Genomic DNA, 18,837 nt, shown 5'->3' on the forward strand with positions numbered 1-18,837 from the left:
AGGCAATGGAATTATTAGGGAAAAAAAGATAACCACTATTTTTCCGTTACAATGTTTCAATTAACAGCACTTTATAAACATATACTAACAGTAAAATAGACATGTGAAATCTGTAGCAAAGATACACAAATGGAGTTTCCCTGTTCTTTCCCCAGTCAGAACAAGGATCAGAGCTATGTCTGATGCTGCAAATGCTTTTTATTAGTAGTAATGTAGTCTGCTGAGTAGGGTGAGCAGTGCCTGGACGTTTGCAGCAGCAAACATTGTATTTAGTAATCGTTACTTGAAGACTTGGGCTCCATCATTGTTTTGCTGAAAGTGAAAAAAATCCCAGCAAACCACAGAAAACTTGAGGGAGAGCTGGGTAAATGTTCTCAAGGAAATTCAAGAGCACGTGAAGCCTGCCTGATTACAGGTTTCAGTACCGACTTGAAACTCAGCCCAGATTCTTCAAAAGGTTTGTGAGGGCTCACAACCCTTTTGAGTGAACTTGGGCCCAGTGTTGAGTGAATCTGGGCTGACTTAGAGTTTTTCTTGAAAGCCTTGCCTTGCTTTGGATATGAAACCAGGTGAAACCTGGCAGCTTTGACAGAATTTCATTAATATTTTTTTTTTTCTTACTTCAATCCTGAAAGTCAAGGTATGACTTGTAAAACCATATAGTGCAAGAGAGAGGAAACTGCACACAAACTCCCTGGATGGAGGAAGATCCAAAATCCAATTCTGCATTAACGCTTTCACTAAGTATCTGCGGATACAACTTTTAAAATAAATAATTCCACTAGTGAAAAATGTAATTTGGACTCCTCTCAGTTAAACAATGCTTGGAAATGGAGGCTAGCAAGTTCCAGCCTAGGACAGTCTTTTAGTACATACATCATATTCGTAGGATATAACGCTTTTTATGATTTCCAGGATTGATGATATAATCTGAGCTGTCTAGTTTTGTTTTTTCTTCCTTATTTCAACTGTTCTGCACATGCATACAAACATTTACCCACCAGCAATGGAGCAAATATTTCACAATTTACTTTTTGAAAGAGAGGAAGCACAACACATTACACTAGGCTTATCAAAGCATGCCAGAATGTTCCCATTTTGGAGCAAGTTTTGTTTCAATTAAAAAGGAAAGTTACTATGGTCCAGAGAGGAAGAAAAAAAAATACTTCAGGTATCTGTACTTTTAATCATTTCATAGAGAATGGGTATTACACAATGAAAAGAATCTTGAGAATCCCTGAATGATGCAGGCGCATGTAATAGCTTTTTTAAAAAAAGTAATAAGTACATATGCATAAGGCAGCTACCATACCCACAGAGAAATTTCATCCTGCATCAGATCACCTCTTGGCATTAAACAGAGTCTTGCAAGGGAAGAATTTTCTCTAAAAAAGAATTCCCTTGTAGTCTGTTCCAAATACATGATGACACTTCTAAACCTTTTGCATGTTATCAAAAGGATATTATTCAAGTGTAAATCTGACTTGCAATCCCTTTGCTTTTTCATTTTTCTAGACATAAGTTAAAGAAGAGTATGAAAACAATTCTGCTTCCACAAACAGGTGGCACCAGTGAAAGAGAAGAAAAGATGGTATGTACACTCAGGGATCCATCCCTGTCCAAAGAAAATATTCAGATGACTGCTTTTGCACTAGTATACAGTAAACATCTGAAAGCTGTGGACAATGGCTAGTCAAAGGCATGCATTGAGATTTAACCAGCAATGCAAGAAAGCCTCCTGTTATCAAAACCACAGAAGTCTTTCTATCACCTGGATACAATGGAATAACTATTAGATGTTGAAGGTTCCTATGACTTCTGGAACTGGCCACTAATATGATCACCTGATATTAGTAGTTATTGGTATTTTGCTCTGAACTCAGCGCCCCATTGGTAAACTGCTTTCAACTAATTTTTCCTGTTTGAGTAGGGGAGGAAAAGAAATTCAGAGTTATGACAGATTCAGTTGAAGTGTCCCAGAGTGCATTAGACTTTACCATTTCATTCAATATAATGCATCTTTACTGTCACTTCTTCCTCCAAAGCAGTTCATCACAACTGTAAAGAGAGTGCCTGAAAGGCACCAGTTTGGCATTCTTCCTTCTTGGCAGCCTATATCAATTAGGTGCTAAGTACCAGCTGCAAGGTGTCCACCTTGGGAGAACAGTCTTGGGAGAAAAGTGTATTTCCTTTTACAAAAGAGAACTCCTCCAACAGGTGAAGTAAAAAGGAGAAAATCCCTACTCGCTCCACAGTGATCCTACCATGGCAATGGCTGATACAGGAAAATTGGTCATTTCCAGGGATACCATGACAGCTGAGCACATCTGAGCGCTCCGTACTGCCACTAAAATTTCTCTCTATCTCTATCCTCAAGAAGCAAGATTACTTCAGAAAGTCTCATTGATTTTCTTTGAAAAACATTAAAAGAAGTCTTGTGGTCATGCAGTAGCCATATCTGCTTTCATATATATTCAGAATCTGTCAGCTGACCATAGCAGCGACTGCTTGCAGGCTTTTCTGACAGATGTAGGAGTTCCCGCTCTTGGGTCAGTTATCTTTCCCAAATGAAAATATTCCATATTTTATTGAGTCATTACCTTTTCTCCAACCCCCTGCTAAGAGTAGTTTTCTTGATCCTTGACACTAACTTACTAAACCACCTCCAAATACACTGTTCCAAATCTATTAAAAACTATATCATACCAGGAAATCCTAGCCGCTATATTTCGTGTAACGCATCAGTAAGTAGAGGTAAAACTTAGGTTTATATCTCTGCCTGCATACACTCAATATGTTGTAGGGCTTTATATGCAGCTCCCATAATCCTGAAGGCATATACATTCTGTAAAATCTACTGAAAAGGATATAGTTGAAAAATAACCTCAGGTCATATTGAAAAACATTGCCATATCAAAAAAAGAACATTTTAGAGTGAAAGTGACCTCTCATGGAGCAAAGCTGCTTTATCTACTATTTACAACATATACTGAATTAATTATCTTTTCACTTTTTCTTTTAAAAGCATCTTTAATGCCTTCTTGTTGGGTGATGTTCCACTGTTTGCCTGCTTTTTACATTAAGATACCTTCAGATTATTTAAAGATGGTCTCGCTTTAGAGCAAGGTGTATATTTCCTAAATACTTTATATATTTGGTCAAAATTCAAGTACATTCCTTCCTTCCTACGTCATTCCTTACCAAGCATGAGGACTGTACTATATCCAAGACTCTTCAATTACTTCTTTTAACTACAGGGTATATGTATTTATTCAAAATTTACTCACATCAGATGTTCTAATTTCTATCTTATCACTTTTTTTATTTGCTTAAATTTACTGCTAGATGTTTTATAATTGGGGCATAAAACTTGATTTCATGCAATTCAAGATGAGCTTTCCAACAAGGCCTCACAAATGAAGTCTAATTAACTTAATTCACAAAAGCTCTGTCGTTATCAGCATATACCCACATTCCAGAATGATACATGTCATTGTTCCATGTGTTTGCTCTTCCAATTCTTTTAGATTAGAGTCCTGCAAAGATTACATATAAATTTCTGCAAAGGCACATATATGAATAGCCATACTAAAGTGACCTATGCATTTAGGAAAACCTGAAGCATCTCACAAAATTGAATGTGAGAAATATACACAGGCATTCTAGAAAATAATGGTCTTTAGCTGAACAGTATAATTCACTTTTCTGCAAATAGTCCTTTTATTTTTTTTTTTTTTTTTTTAAACTACAGGTTCTGCTACATTCAGAGTGACGAAGATTAAAAAATGAAGAGCAGTTCAAAGGTAAGGCCATAAAAGCCATTTTTTAACCACAAATTGTCCCCTCCAACCTCAATGGCAAGTGTCATTTCAGACCTATTATGCTAAAATCTCTGCAGGAATCAAGCCACTCTGTGAACTAAGAACATTGCCAAGTATCTTCTCATTTTCAGTCCAATAAACTTCCTATATTAGTTTCCTCCACATTTAACCATTGTACCTTCTGCATTAAATCTGATTTTTAAAAAAGTTATTTACATGAATATATCTATTTTCTGTATGTACAGACTATTTTCTGTTTGGACAGATATTGCATATAACGTCTGGTGTCTCTATTATTAGTTGTTCCAATTTCTTGTTTGAAAGTGCGACATTTCACTCTTCATCATCACTTCTAAAGGATTTAAAAATCTTAAGAAATATTTGACTTAAGACTAACTGGGAGGTCAAAGACTTACAAGAACTGTTTTAGACTGGAACTATTCTGCCCCTGTGCTATATACGTATTATTGAAAAGCAGTGGAATTTTTAGAAATCAGTTTTCTTTTTTTCAGTAAAAACATTTCTAACGCTTTTACAAACCCTTGCTGCAGATTTACCACGATCTTTAAAGAGGACGTATGTTTTTCCACAGTGGTGCTGAGTGAATAGTAGATGGTACTTTGAAAATATACCAAGCATCTCCTCTGGCAGAGCCACAAACCTGGAAAAAATCCCAACAAAACAAAACTAAAAACAAAACTGAGGGGTAGACTTTCTTAAAAAGCGTATGGAACGTCAGGCGGTTCACCTGTCACTGCTGACCCAGCTCTGCTAAGATCTGAGGACCTGAGGTGCCTGACAGAGGCCATGAGGATACCTTCTGTAGGTATCTCATGCATGTGACTAGGACAGAAAGAAAGTGAAGATAGAGAGAGAAAATACTAGAGGAACTACCACCACAGGCAAGGGCATGTAGTTACACTGGTATTATTAGGGTCTAAGGTTGAAGTCTACAAGACCTCTGCCAGAGCTCCTTAAAGAATTCCTCCATTCTCCTTGGTAGTACTTGTACTTTTAAATGCCCCCAGAAAACACCAAAATAATACTTACAGCTATTTTATTTGGCAATCAGCATACTATTTAACACTGTGTTTTGAAATACTTTGAAATACCAAAGCAGAATAGCAAAGACACCAGGATCAGTAGAAAGCTCTTGAGGAAAACCTCTTTCTTCCCCCCTTTAGACTTCTGAATGTGTTCTGCCTCAATTTTTGGATTTTATTGTTTTTTGTTCTCTTTGCATGTTTTATTTAATAAGACTAATGTGGCTGGGGACATGAGTGGCCCTGGGAAGAACTAAGTAGCCATTTTAGATGGAAACTATCAACAAGGAAGTGGGTTTTGGGGAAGATTGTAAAGAAAAGTTAGATGATCATTAATTTTTAAATAATGACAGGGGCTCATGCTTAGTGGCTTTGTCAAAAAAAAAAAAGGCATTAAAACTTAAGCTTAAAATTGAATATGCAATAATACCAGGAATTTAGTGAGAAAAATAGACTCAAAGGTAACAGTTAATAAGAATTATCAGTGTCCTTTATGTAAAAATGTACTACATAAGCATAGTCACAAAACAAGTAGACCCTTTGGTTCCGATTCAGAAATTATTCCAAGTAGACCTTGTAGGTCTACTCAAACAGCATTCAAACGCCTTTCAGAGCTTTTGTTCCACCAGAACATATTGTTGTTGGTTTGTGGTATAATCTTGACCCAGTGATTACTGTCTGTAGTCACCGTCTGGCCCCAAACCCTGTTGCAATTTAAGCTATTTCTGCTGAACCAGTTTCAAAGGGCTATGAGTAAGAAGATGCACGAAACTGCCATCCCTTCTGATCTCCTGATCTCTCTTAAGGGAATATCACATCTTCTCAGGTAATTGAATACAGGAATGCATCTGAGTAATCTCAGATGGAAGGCAACAAGAATCCTTTCATCTGCTTGTCTATGTCCTAAATCTTCTTGCTTTTTTCCCTCTCTTTTTATTTAAAGTGTTAACTAGTATTTGTTTATAATTAGCTATGAATGTGCTTTTCAGTAACTTTCAAGTGGAGCCAGGTTTTTTTTGGTTTTTTTTTTTGTTTGTTTTTTGTTTTTTTTTTTTTACAGGTACAATGCCTTTTCAATGCGTCATTAGAGCTACAGTGCTATAGTTTTGAGAATTTCTATTGACACTGAACAAAGATCCACATACATTTGGATGGTTTATTATCGGGCACATTCATGCTAAGAAAGCTTTGCAAGAGAAGAAAGCAGGATTTCTTCTGGGAATCCTAGCAAGAGTCTTACATCCTTCTGTATTTCCTATGACAAATTCATACAAGGTTGTGAGCATGAAGAATACCTACTCCTTCTCCCCCATTTTCTAAGATTTTCATACATACATGAAAAAGAACATTTAAATACTTCATTCAGACCCCAGTTTCTTGAAGATAACTGGGGATAGAGCATCTGATATGCTGGACATTTTCCTAATTATGCTGTTCCAGTTTTTTCAACACCTATGGTAAGTTAAACACATAACCATTTATATTAACTCCAACCAATTGCACTTCACAATGACTTTACACTCTCACACAATAGGAACAACTCAAATTATGTGCTAGCCCCATAGATTATGACCAAGATCTATGGTACCACAGCTTAAACTCTCAGTGAATACGTGAGCACTGAAAGTTGATCTTTGTTGAAAGTTAAAAAAAATTAAACTTAACAACAACAGGTTCTAGAAAAGGAGACTGATTTTTCAAATGAATAACTATATTAATAATAACAACAAGAAAACCTCAGCACAGGTCCTATCCACCCCTCATATATGCTGTGTTTCAAGATGTGAACTCTCTCCACATTTTGCTATTTGTGCCCTCTTTTAATCCATCTCAGGCAGCAGTCTGGTAAGAAGACAGGTTGTTTGCCACCCTTTGAAAGATGACATCTGCTGTCAGCTGAATGGAGGGAGAAGTGGGACCCAGATCCAACACTTAAAAAACCAAAAAACGAACAAACAAAAAAACCCAAAAAGAAAATCACTCCATCATACTTAGTTATGTGCATCCAGTGACTACTCACTATAACGTTGTCCTACGTCACATTCACAGAAGTAAAATACATTGTATTTCATATGCAGCTTTGAGCTCCTCACCCCATGTTCCTTGCTACTGATTCTAAAATCCTACACTGCTCAAAGGTCTCAATCAGATCAGGACCAGGCACTAAACAGATGTGCAGTTAGCTAGCATACCGAGGACTAAATATATGTTATTAGGTACAGTAAAGATATTGCAAGAGATTTCAGGCCTGATTTAAAAGGAAGGCTGTTCAGCTGTGAGCCTGGACTCTGCAGTGCTGAAGAACATGTCATGCCATAGCGATTAGGTCTAATGAAGGAGCTAAGTACTCTTACTTAAGCTTTAATGTCTTTCTTTTATTTTTCCTACTCCATCCCAAGAACTACATGGTAAAATCAATGTTACTTTAACACATTTTGGATTTTACTGGAGAAGAGATTTAAAATGTGAATTAATCCCCCCCCCCAACCAACCACAAAGGTTTTGGTAATTTCAGTAATCTGCTGCATTTATTCAGAATATTTTGGGGTGGATGACTTGTATCATGCTATTGTGACACTCATGAATTGATCTGTTCCCAAGTGATGCCAAAATACCTTTTTTAGTCTACCACACATGTACTGTCTGCAATCATTGTATTGATGCCTACAAAAATGATTAAACGAGGTTCTGTGCCAAAGGCACAAACAGCTGCCAGCCCTGGTCTAAAGGTTTGGCCTTTCATGGACTTTGAGGCAAGGTGAGGCTAATTCAGCGAAGCCTGTTTAGTGCTGCAAATACGATACAATCTGAATTAGGATTATTGTGTAATAATGCACACCGACGGAGGTGCTGACATCTGAGGTAGGGACAAGTTTATACAATACTGACGTTAAACTATTTATTAGCATTAAGATGTCAGTGTGAGATTAAAAAAATACTTTCAGCACTCAAAGAACAAGTTTTAAAAGCTTTTTCAATAATCCAACAAAAAGAATACTAACATAAAAATGTAAACATTCATGGAATTAAATTGTTTAAGTGTGATTTCCTGCATCTTTTGTTCTAGTGACTTTATGTTGCTTGCTCGCTCTTCATATCCCTCCAACATTTTCTTCCAAAATGAAAAAAATTGATTTTTTTAATCTTAGTAGTGAGTATATTTTGATAATATTAATAATAGTAATAAATAATAATAATTTAAAGTTAATGTCTCCACGCAAAACTACCAATATCCAATCCCTTAATGTTCTGTGCATTTTTTTTTTAAAGAAAAACAAAAAAATGTAGTCGTATATATTCCTAATGGTTTTTTAGTCATATTTTCTCAAATTATTTTTAGAAAAATTATGAAGTAGTGCTGTTCTCCCTTATATTAATCAAATTATAAAAGCAACATTTAAAGAAAATAGAATCTGCAAAATCAATCATTCTGGGTTAGAAAATGCCAGAATTAAGATTAGCCTAGCAGCATTCATTTTGCAATCATCTACAGTACTTCTGGAGCCAGGAACTGAACCCAGCCATCCAAGATTCAGTCTGATGCTTTAGTCTCATTCACAATCCATCATCTGATGATGCACAGCCTTTTGCTGCTTGACCTAAAAGAGCAAGTCACGGCCAAGTATCTGGTTGGAGCTATAGTGATAAATACAACACACTTTGTGATTTATACATTCATTTACTAACAATTTGGAAACTGGATTCCTGAATGCTCTTCCTGGCAAAAAAGGGAGATGGTTACAGGCAGTTCACCCAAGAGGACAATTTTAGCATCTTTATTCTGCAAGATCACGATGATGTGGCTAGAATTTGGGTCTGGAGAAGAGTCTGTATTCTTGGGTTCAGCAGAATGAAACCTGGGGCTGGCATTCACTAACAAGAGCAGAACTGCAGAATTTTGCAAAATAAGACTAGAAGGAACCAAAGGTTGAATGGTTACCTTGTACTCCCAAACTTACTATCATACCGGAATTATTCCCAATGTTTTTAGATTAATTAGCTAAACATCAGAAAATTATGTTTTTACTTCTTCAAACAATGCATTCTGATGCTTAAATTTCCTACACCATAATGCTTTTTCTGAAGTCTAAAACTAATTATATTGGTTTGGTTTCTGAGTATGATATTGGGTCACTTGCTCAGATTTGAAGTCTGCGGCGTTTGCACAATTTATAGAATCTCAGTGGAAAAGCTGTGATTCCGACACATTACCTCTTCCCAGTTCCCAAACTAGACTTACTTTTCCGAGGGAGCGATGGTTGCTGCCTCCTATCATAAGTTTCCTGCCTTATCAGGCTGACAGGAATGCACAGCCTAGCTGGAGTCCCAACAGCAAACACGCAAAGACTGCTTTTCACCGCAAAGTTAACCACGGTTAAAACCTGTGGACTGGGACTCATTTGTGGTTCACGCACACACAATTCTTTCAACATGAGCTGGCTATCCTATCAAGTGGGGACAAAGTTAAAGGATTACTAACTGCTAATGAAATTCCTCTACAAATTGCATGATGATTAGCGCCCTCAGTATTTCCCCACCTTCCCCTGTGTCAGACACATTTCCCCCATGAAAAGAAGTGATTTCTGAAGCTTTCTAAACTGGTGGATGTGATCTGTGATGTTTTTGTGTCCCTATCTATCCATAACTACATACAGAACAAAGGAGACAAGGTTCCCAAATAGTGTTTTCCTTTCAAACTCTCTTATTCAAATAGTGATAACTTGTGGGGAGTAACTCAAGGACAGAAAACTTCAGTGAATATATACCCTATATTGGGGTGATGCAAGTAGTACTTTTTAAATTCCTACAGTTTGGTCTGAATAACTAAATTTCACGCTTATATTTATGTCACTTGAATATTCGAAACCCATAAAGAAATGGTTAGATATATGTAACAAACAATATAATTCTTAAAAGTCTTGTATTTTCTGACAATTTTTCTGTAATCTCCTTTTTTGAAGTAGCTCTTTTTTTTTTTTTTTTTTTTTTTCCTTTTCGCTTTTTAAACTCTGTGGCTGTGGAGAATTTCAGGAAAAAATTAGTAATATTTGTGAAAACAAAAGAAACACATTATATACTTTGTGATTGATGTTTGCAGCATGTGGACCCAAAAAGAGGACAGAAAACATGGGAGAACAGAGAGGATTGCCTTGGAGGTTTTGAGGCCACATAGACCTCAAAAATCAAACGCACAGGATAAAGCATGCTTGCAAATATCCACTAAGCCAGTGTAGAGAAGATAGGACAGGTAGTTTGTTCTTTTAAGTAGAATGATCATTTTAAGAACGACCCCGAAGTCGATCAGAAAAAGGACTGGCATCCTTTCACTAATTTGCATATTTTAATGAATACGCTGATTATTTAGCCTAGTGACTAGACTGAAGGCAAATGCAGAACAGCCTCAATCATACATACCACTAGCATTTTCATCTAAAACGTTACGACTCTGAACACATTCTTGCCTCTTCCCCTTCTTTATTTTTCGAATGAAATAATCTTTACAAGTAAGCTAGTAATATACAACCTTTTTTGTCTCTCATGAATCTAATAAAAGTGTTAACATTAAAAAAAAGATTTTTTTATTAATACATCAATAGTAACAATCAGCTAGACTAGCTACAGTAACTTAATTCAGTTATATAACTGTGCCAGACAGTAACTATTTTTGTGAAAACAAAAGAAACACATTATATACTTTGTGATTGATGTTTGCAGCATGTGGACCCAAAAAGAGGACAGAAAACATGGGAGAACAGAGAGGATTGCCTTGGAGGTTTTGAGGCACATAGACCCTCAAAAATCAAACGCACAGGATAAAGCATGCTTGCAAATATCCACTAAGCCAGTGTAGAGAAGATAGGACAGGTAGTTTGTTCTTTTAAGTAGAATGATCATTTTAAGAACGACCCCGAAGTCGATCAGAAAAAGGACTGGCATCCTTTCACTAATTTGCATATTTTAATGAATACGCTGATTATTTAGCCTAGTGACTAGACTGAAGGCAAATGCAGAACAGCCTCAATCATACATACCACTAGCATTTTCATCTAAAACGTTACGACTCTGAACACATTCTTGCCTCTTCCCCTTCTTTATTTTTCGAATGAAATAATCTTTACAAGTAAGCTAGTAATATACAACCTTTTTTGTCTCTCATGAATCTAATAAAAGTGTTAACATTAAAAAAAAGATTTTTTATTAATACATCAATAGTAACAATCAACTAGACTAGCTACAGTAACTTAATTCAGTTATATAACTGTGCCAGACAGTAACTATTCTTATAAAGCAGTGCCTTTCTAACCCCTTGCCAAGGATATTTAATTTGATGTCCAAGTTTTCTTGCCTATGGGAAAACCGTTTTCCATTTTAGCTGCTAGCAACAAGTATAAGTGAATATGCTGTAAATAACTAGCTACTTTGAACTTTTGGGTCCCATTATGCACACAAGTTATCTACTCTGAAAAGGCATGATATAAACATGCCAAATTATTCAACCCTATGAAAAATGCTTTTCATCTGAATTATAAGTTAAAACTTTTTCTGACTTTAGAGAAACTGGAACTTGAAAAGATAAAAACTTAAAGCTTGATTTTTCTTTGCCCAGAGCATATGTTATATAAACACAAATCCCCAAAAGGTGCCAAGAATTGTCCCTCTGTTTTTCTAAATGATCATGTGTGCAGTCTAGCTGAAAAGACTCATCGATTATGTCTACATAAACAACAAAAGCCCTTAGAAAAAATATCTAGATCAAAAGCCTGTCAAACACTGAACAGGAAAGAGAAATCCTGCTTTAAACATGGCCTCTTTCAAGTCTGAATTCAATCCCATGAAGTAAAAACAAAGGATTTCATAATGAAAGGTATTTAAAATTACTTTATTTTTGGAACTTAACCAGGGATTCTTTTTTCTTATATGTTAACCTTTGTCTTTCTTACATTGGGACAGAATTCTGCAAAATGTGCCTTACAGTTTTAAATAAATGTATAATTTTTTTAGTCACAATCCACTGTGTTCACAGTACACATTTCCAATTATTTTCATTGAAATGCAACAATGATATTTTTACTGACATTATGGGTTTCTCCTTTTGTCAACCACCCAACAATATCCCCTGTTAACATGGGAACACAGCAAAGTTCTTAATGGATGAGATGCATTTCTTTTTCTTTTTTTTTTTCCTTTCTCCTCATTTTCCTAACATACAGACACATAATCAAGAAAGGAAATCACATATCCTTGCAAAAACAGAACAGATTACTATATAGCTTATATATAATTATGTTCTGGAAGTCATAGCCAGAACTCGTGAAGTAAGCTAAAGTATAGAGTCAGATACTTCTGAAAGTATGGTTTCTAAAATAAGTGAAAGAAATTTAACAGATATTCGTCTGATGAAATAGAATCCTCATGTTTGATTTCCTACTCTGTTATTAAGGTTAATATGCAAACATATGGCATGATTTACAGTATAACATTAATGATCTCTTTCAGACCAACTTGTGATTTGATTGTCCCCTATCTATATGTATAAATAATAATATAAACCTAATGTAAAACACTTGCTACATGTTTAATCATGCCACTAATGTAACATTTATATGTCATGTATATAACCAGAATCCAGTTTTAAAGCAGTTCATACCTACTATTGCTGGAGACAACATCCTGTTTGCCAGGTTTGGCTGATAGACATTTGTTTTAGAAAACATCAGTTCACATTTGATGGTTCAAAATGGTGGTTTTGTTCAATTTATTCACTGTAATTGAGAGTCCTAGAGCATGGATCAGTATATACTAGAACATATGTACTCCACTTATAATGTTCAGATAGATGGTCATCTTGGATATTCTAACCAAGAAGAGACAAATGCATATCTGACTGGCCTCTCAAACATAATGCACATTCAGTTAATAATGATTTCTATATATGATAGCTCATTAACACAGCTCTAGGCTAACAAATTACTGACAGCTCCATTGAATCAGCACTAGAAATTGACTTTTCACATAACTTACCTGTTCAGGAGATAACAGGTCTGTCTTCTATTATAAAATGCAATATCAAAGCAGAAGGAGCAGTAAAGTGGTCAAGAAAGTTAAAATTACATTGGTGTACTCATCAGGTCATTGTCACCCTGATGCACTGAATTTTAACTTGTACCAAAAAGTGAATTGGTCCATACAGAGTATACTTTTTCAGAGTAGTATTTCAAGAGATGCTCTGATATACCGCTAATCAAAAATTAAAGTTATCCATACCTCCTATAGTCTTGCAAAAGAAAGGCCTAGTAAAGCATTGAAAGCATAGTCTTCATTTTTAAAGTGCTTTCTTTCTAGCATTTGGGATGCCAGTTCATCATGGGTATTTCTAATATATTTTCTCTTGCAGTGTTTTCCACTAATCACATCCAAGTATTTCATATGGATTTGCCTTATATCTGGAAAACCTTTAACTACTTTTGCTATGCTTACTCCATGTTTTTGGCACATACAAAAGTATTATCTGTTTGGAAAGAAGTTAATGAAACAGATCCAGCTTCAATAATTTTTCAAGGAACAAAGGTTGTAAAATTGTTTTCTACTGGAATGTTGAACTTATCAGAAGATCATGCACTCAAGCCAATAGCATTTGTCTTTGCTGTCATGCAAAAGAGAGTGAGTCACCTACAGTACAACAGAATCATTTTGCAAATCTTTTAGAACTGTGTGGCATCTGATTAAACTAATCCACATCTTTCTATGATGCCAAAATAAACAGTCCCTTTCCCACAATGTATAAACATTGTTCCCATAACTTTCCTTTGAAATGTCATGAAAAGGTTAAGTGACGTTTCATTATTTACCTTGACTAATGAATTGCTCCATGCTGTCTTTGAAAGGCTGGAGGTGCTCTTCTAGTGATAGCTGATAAACTTTTGCTGCTTCTGTCTCACATGCTGAAATTGAAGTAACAGATTAGTTTAGGATGACACATCATAGTATGGATCTGCATACTGTAATAAGACACAATTAAATTAATACGTAGCCAGTGAAACTGCTGGAATATGTGCCTCAAACACACTACTCGGAGTACAAACACTATGATAATATATTCAGGAGCAGTTATGTTCCCGGTCAAATGTTTTTGACCAAAACATACACATAATTTGTGGCCAGTGTGTTAGTTTAATTGAACAGTAGCAAAAATTAACAAAAGTATTCAACTGTTTTGAAGGAGAAAGACAAATTTAAGGGGCTGAAGTGTATGGGAACAAAATTACAAACTCGATTCCCAGGCCATGTTGATATACCTGGCCCCAGGTGACAGTGCCTGAATCAACACAAAGTTCAGATGCAAAACCTGCACCAAATAGTAGGAAGGACCTTAATTTAGTGAGTAAAGCCAGATGAGGGGTTGATACCTGATCAAACCACAGACACAGTGAAGTGCCTTGCATTGTTCAAAAGTAATAGTGCAAAATGATTAAAGTGAAAGATTATAAGAGTATAGTTATCATGGCTTGAACTCTATGAGAGACCTTGGAGGAGGACAGCTTGGTTCTTATTGCACTAGAGACCAGGACAGAGAAGCTGGAGCCTGAAGCAGCCCTGACATAGATTATTCATTGGTGAGGTGGTACCATCGTGCTTCCACCAACTATCCAAGCTAATTTAGTTTGGGGCAACAGAAGACTTGACACCACTACTTCAGGAGACTGTTAAGCTCTGGTTTCTATTATAGGGGAAATCTCTTTAGGCTGTGATAAGTTTCTATCATTCAACAGAAATGAATCCTGCTTGATTCTGCCTCAAAATTTCCAGTAAAAGTGCACACATACAAAAACTGTATTTTCCTTGTTTACTTTCCAGAGTTTCTTTCAGCAAAATAAGATTATTACTATGTCTTTAAATACAGAAGACTGGTTAGACATTTTAAAAAAGATTTTGAAGCAGCAGAATATACTATCATAATTATTTCCTTTAAATATAAATGATGTCTAGAATTGCATCAATCCAAGTATCTACAGATGAGAATTGTAGTTTGTTTTTGAAGACTGGAAAAAACAGATAGCCTTACATGTATCACCATTATATGCTCTAAAAAGGTGGTTCTGTAATATTTGAAAGGGTCTCAGGGGAATAAAAAAATTAAAAAGTCAGTTGTCATCTTGTTCTTACTTCAGCAAGCACGAATTTATAATCTGGTAAATAATACTAGTCTCTAGTTTACAACAGGAAACTAATGACGTATCCAAAACAGCATGGTAGAGCAATTAAAGATAACATCATTAAAGACAAAGACCCAAAGTTTCATTAATTTTGGCAAATGCTGGTCAGCCAACCCACTACAGATCTGTACTTAGTCATTCAAGCTAGAGCGCCAAGAAGGTAAATATATGATGGTAGTCACATCACACTGTATTCTGTTAGCTGTATAAATTGATTCACCTTTACTGTACTACTCATCTGGTCTGCTATACCTGGGGCAAACCTTTGGAGAATGCAGCTTTAGATCTCGTAGACGCTGGTTAATCATTTTTTCTCATAGTTGTGAATACACCAAAGACAATTAGAGATACCAATTTTTAAAATGCACATATACAGAAAAGCAGACTGACTCAAATAATTGGTAGCTCCACACAAGTGGCGTAAAGCCAGGGTGACAATAACAATTACAATTTTTATTTTTTTTTTTTTTTTTAAGCTTAGAGCAAAATAGAAATAAAGACCAGCAGATTTTCAGGGCAAAAAATTATCATGAATATATATCATTAAACAGGTAGCCCTGCTTATGAAGCAATATTTAAAAAAAAAAAAAAAACCAAAACCAAATCCAACCTAAAACCCCCCGCAAATATAGTCACATGGACAAGCCTGTAATTTTTAAACAAATGTTAGTCAACACATCTGAAATAGGGGAGGGGATCCAGATGACCATGAATTTTCTTACAGCATATGATACAGAAAAAACCCAGAGAAGCTATGTACAATTCTGCAGAGGAAGACATTCTGATGGTGACATATAGAATTTCTATTTTTCTTTTCTCCTATTCAGAAATAAGTGGCAGAGTTGAAAGATGCTATAGAACCTACCATAGCATTTAATATCACCAAAATTCCATACCTTTTTCCAGAATATGAATTACATATTCTTCACAGAAGTACAACATTATACTCTCTTGAATTAATGTCTGCAGCTCACGATGAACTCCTGATCTCTCAGCTGATTTGAGAGAAGTATAGAACTTACAAAGATATATACCCCCCAAAAATCTTAGCCTATACCCATGGCAATAGCCTGAAGCAGTCACTTTTCAAAGTCTGTAAGGAAATGCAGGGATATATCATCCTTTATATTCAACTTGCTATGGAAAAGAAAAACATGTAATATTGTCAGAATGAAATGTCTGTTCTTTAACCATTCAGCTACTGGAAGCTCTTCCATGGTTGATTTGTTTGTGCGTGTATGTGGGGTGGGGGAAAGGGAGTGCAGTTAATGATAGCTTTGTTTCTCCGTTTTTTGGTGGATTTTTTTTTTTTGTTCATTCCCCCCCTCCTCCTGTTAAAAGACTGAAATCAGTGATATTCAGAAGAATAACAGTTCAGGTCCATTTTTGACCCTATTCCTGAATTGCAAACGATGCCTCAGTCATTTAAAATCCAAAAGAAAATACAGGAGAAAAATCGCTTTTTCTTGCTTCATAGAAAGTAAGATATCATATGTAGCATCCAACCTTTAAAAATAGGACAAATTCTGTCATTATTACCATACTACTATCAGTATTATGTTGCTTAAAACAAACTAGTTCATTGGATGCTTTCTTCATTAAAGAATTAACAGGCCTGTAAGCTCTTCCTTAGTTTCCCTGTTCTCCAGAGCACCAAGACCGGAATCGTGGTCTCCCTGCACAACCTGTCGGACACAGCACTCATTTATCATGTTCTGTAATTTGTCACCAGAGTATAAAACCCCACTATTTGGATGAGATATTGTTATTCCTCACTGTAACTGAAGGAATTAAAGCGCTGATCATATGAAAGGAACACAAAACACTAGACATTTACCAGTATTTCTGCCTAAGTGAATAAGACACTGAATAAATGTTTGTGTCAGAAGAGTGTTTAATAACTTCTAAGCAATGTGGAGGTGAAACATGCAAAAAAAAAAAAAGTGAGAATGCCGACCGTCGTCTATATTTGATTTTTTTTTTCCCCTCAGCTTCATATTCAAACACATTTCTTTCCATGAAACAGCCCAGCTAAACATCCCAGATATCAAAAGAATAGGTTGGCAAAAGGGGATCTGCTGTGACGAATTTGTAAAAGTTTTGTCTGAAACAAAAGCTTGCCTCTTTTTTGATAACAGGCTCAAAACTTGCTCTATTATCATCCCTATTCTCACACGTTCACTTATTCTCTCATCTTGGGAGATGTATACACAACTGAAAAACTTAAACAAAGCTAGCCTATTCCTAAGCTCAGTTTATTTTAAGCAGATTTAAAATTTTCTTATAATGAAAGAATTGAAAGGTATTCAAGGCACCACAAATGAGAGTCATGTAGGCAGTCACAAAAGCGAAGTACTAGGTAGAAGCTTATCTCACAACATGGAATTGCCCAAACAGGAATAAAGAAATATAAAAACTTCGTATTGCTTTGCAGCAAGGTGAAGGTTTCAGTTCCCTGTAGTCCCAAATACCCAGTCCTCATGCACTGACCTTATACCTTCCAAAGATCTCAAATCCTAAGCAGAAGTTGGCATGGGCAGAGACACCTCTTCTCCAGCACTCTAAATCAATTTTAACGTATAAGCAATATCTCAACAATGGAAAAGACCAACAGTCTATCTAGTTTCATCTCCTCTCTAACATCATATGCTGCAGAGGACTGTATGTGATTTTCCAGAGAAGCAATACAAATGGATTCTTGTGGGAGGACCTTCTAAATTTTGGGCAATTCAAACTGGTAGCTTTTTGCCCATACATACACAGATCTCTCAAATGCTCCAGATCTGGAAATTGATGTGAAAATCTGTGTTCAAAACCAGTTTAGAGATTTAAAAAAAAATTGCAATTCCAGCTGTATCCAGTATCTCAAGAATCTTATCTCATTCTCTATTTCTATGTTAAAATACAATTAATTACCATTTTCCAAGCTTGTGTTAGCTTGCTCATCCTATTTTTTTTTTTTTATTTTAGGTCAATATACTGAAACTGTATAAAGTTTCACAACAGCCAATATTGATTAAGAGACATCTATACAGAAAAGGAAAAGGAGAGTCACAAAACATTCTCTGCATTGTACTACACTTTCAGTATGCGATTCTGGTAAGTGATCTAAAACGCACCCAAGTCTCACTATCAAAAATAGTTGCTTTACTTTTTTAAAAAGGAGAAAAATATGTTTTCAAGATTCAGAATATCTTTTTAATGCATGTTTTCCATCTAGTTCTGTTGGATACTAAATTTTAGCCCTTGGAAGCACAAATCTTTTCTAATCCTAAAATATGTCTTTTTGAACAAAATGTGTGAGCAGATGATTAGCTGTTCCTCAGGCTTACTGTATTGTCTTTGGTCAGGATAATAACAGGCAGCATGACTTTTCTTTCAACACCCTCAAAACATGAAAACAAAAACCAAAAGCAAAAAAATGAAACCAAACCAAAAACAACAAACCACCCACCAAAAAACCCAATAAGAAAGCAAGCAGAACTGTGGATTATCTTGCATGAGTAATTTAACAGGTCCATTAGGCTGTTTTGGTTAACCACTTCTGAAACCCCATACTTATCTATAGAAGTCCTATGGAATTTAGGTGGATTTTCAAGACTGTTTAAGGTATTTGAGACCACAAGTTGCACTGAGATTTGATAGACTATTTGTTTTTAAGTCTTTAAGGAAGTTTTGAAATTATGTCCTTAATTTTCAGAGGTTCTGAGTACTCAGACTCCCACAGGAGATGTGCCTGTGTCCTACTTTCCTGAAAAG

At 35.7% G+C, this 18,837-nt stretch overlaps 1 protein-coding gene across 1 annotated transcript in view; it reads right to left on the minus strand.

Moving 5' to 3' along the window:
* FMN2 (formin 2) overlaps positions 1–18,837 on the minus strand; it is a 168,708-nt gene that overhangs the window by 35,335 nt on the left and 114,536 nt on the right. The window contains exon 14 of the mRNA XM_019471242.1: positions 13,714–13,806. Within this exon, the coding sequence (XP_019326787.1) occupies positions 13,714–13,806 (93 nt within the window). The remainder of the gene's footprint in view (positions 1–13,713; positions 13,807–18,837) is intronic.

The sequence above is a fragment of the Aptenodytes forsteri genome, unplaced genomic scaffold, assembly GCF_000699145.1.
Source record: "Aptenodytes forsteri isolate BGI_AS27 unplaced genomic scaffold, ASM69914v1 Scaffold10, whole genome shotgun sequence".
Taxonomy (NCBI): domain Eukaryota; kingdom Metazoa; phylum Chordata; class Aves; order Sphenisciformes; family Spheniscidae; genus Aptenodytes; species Aptenodytes forsteri.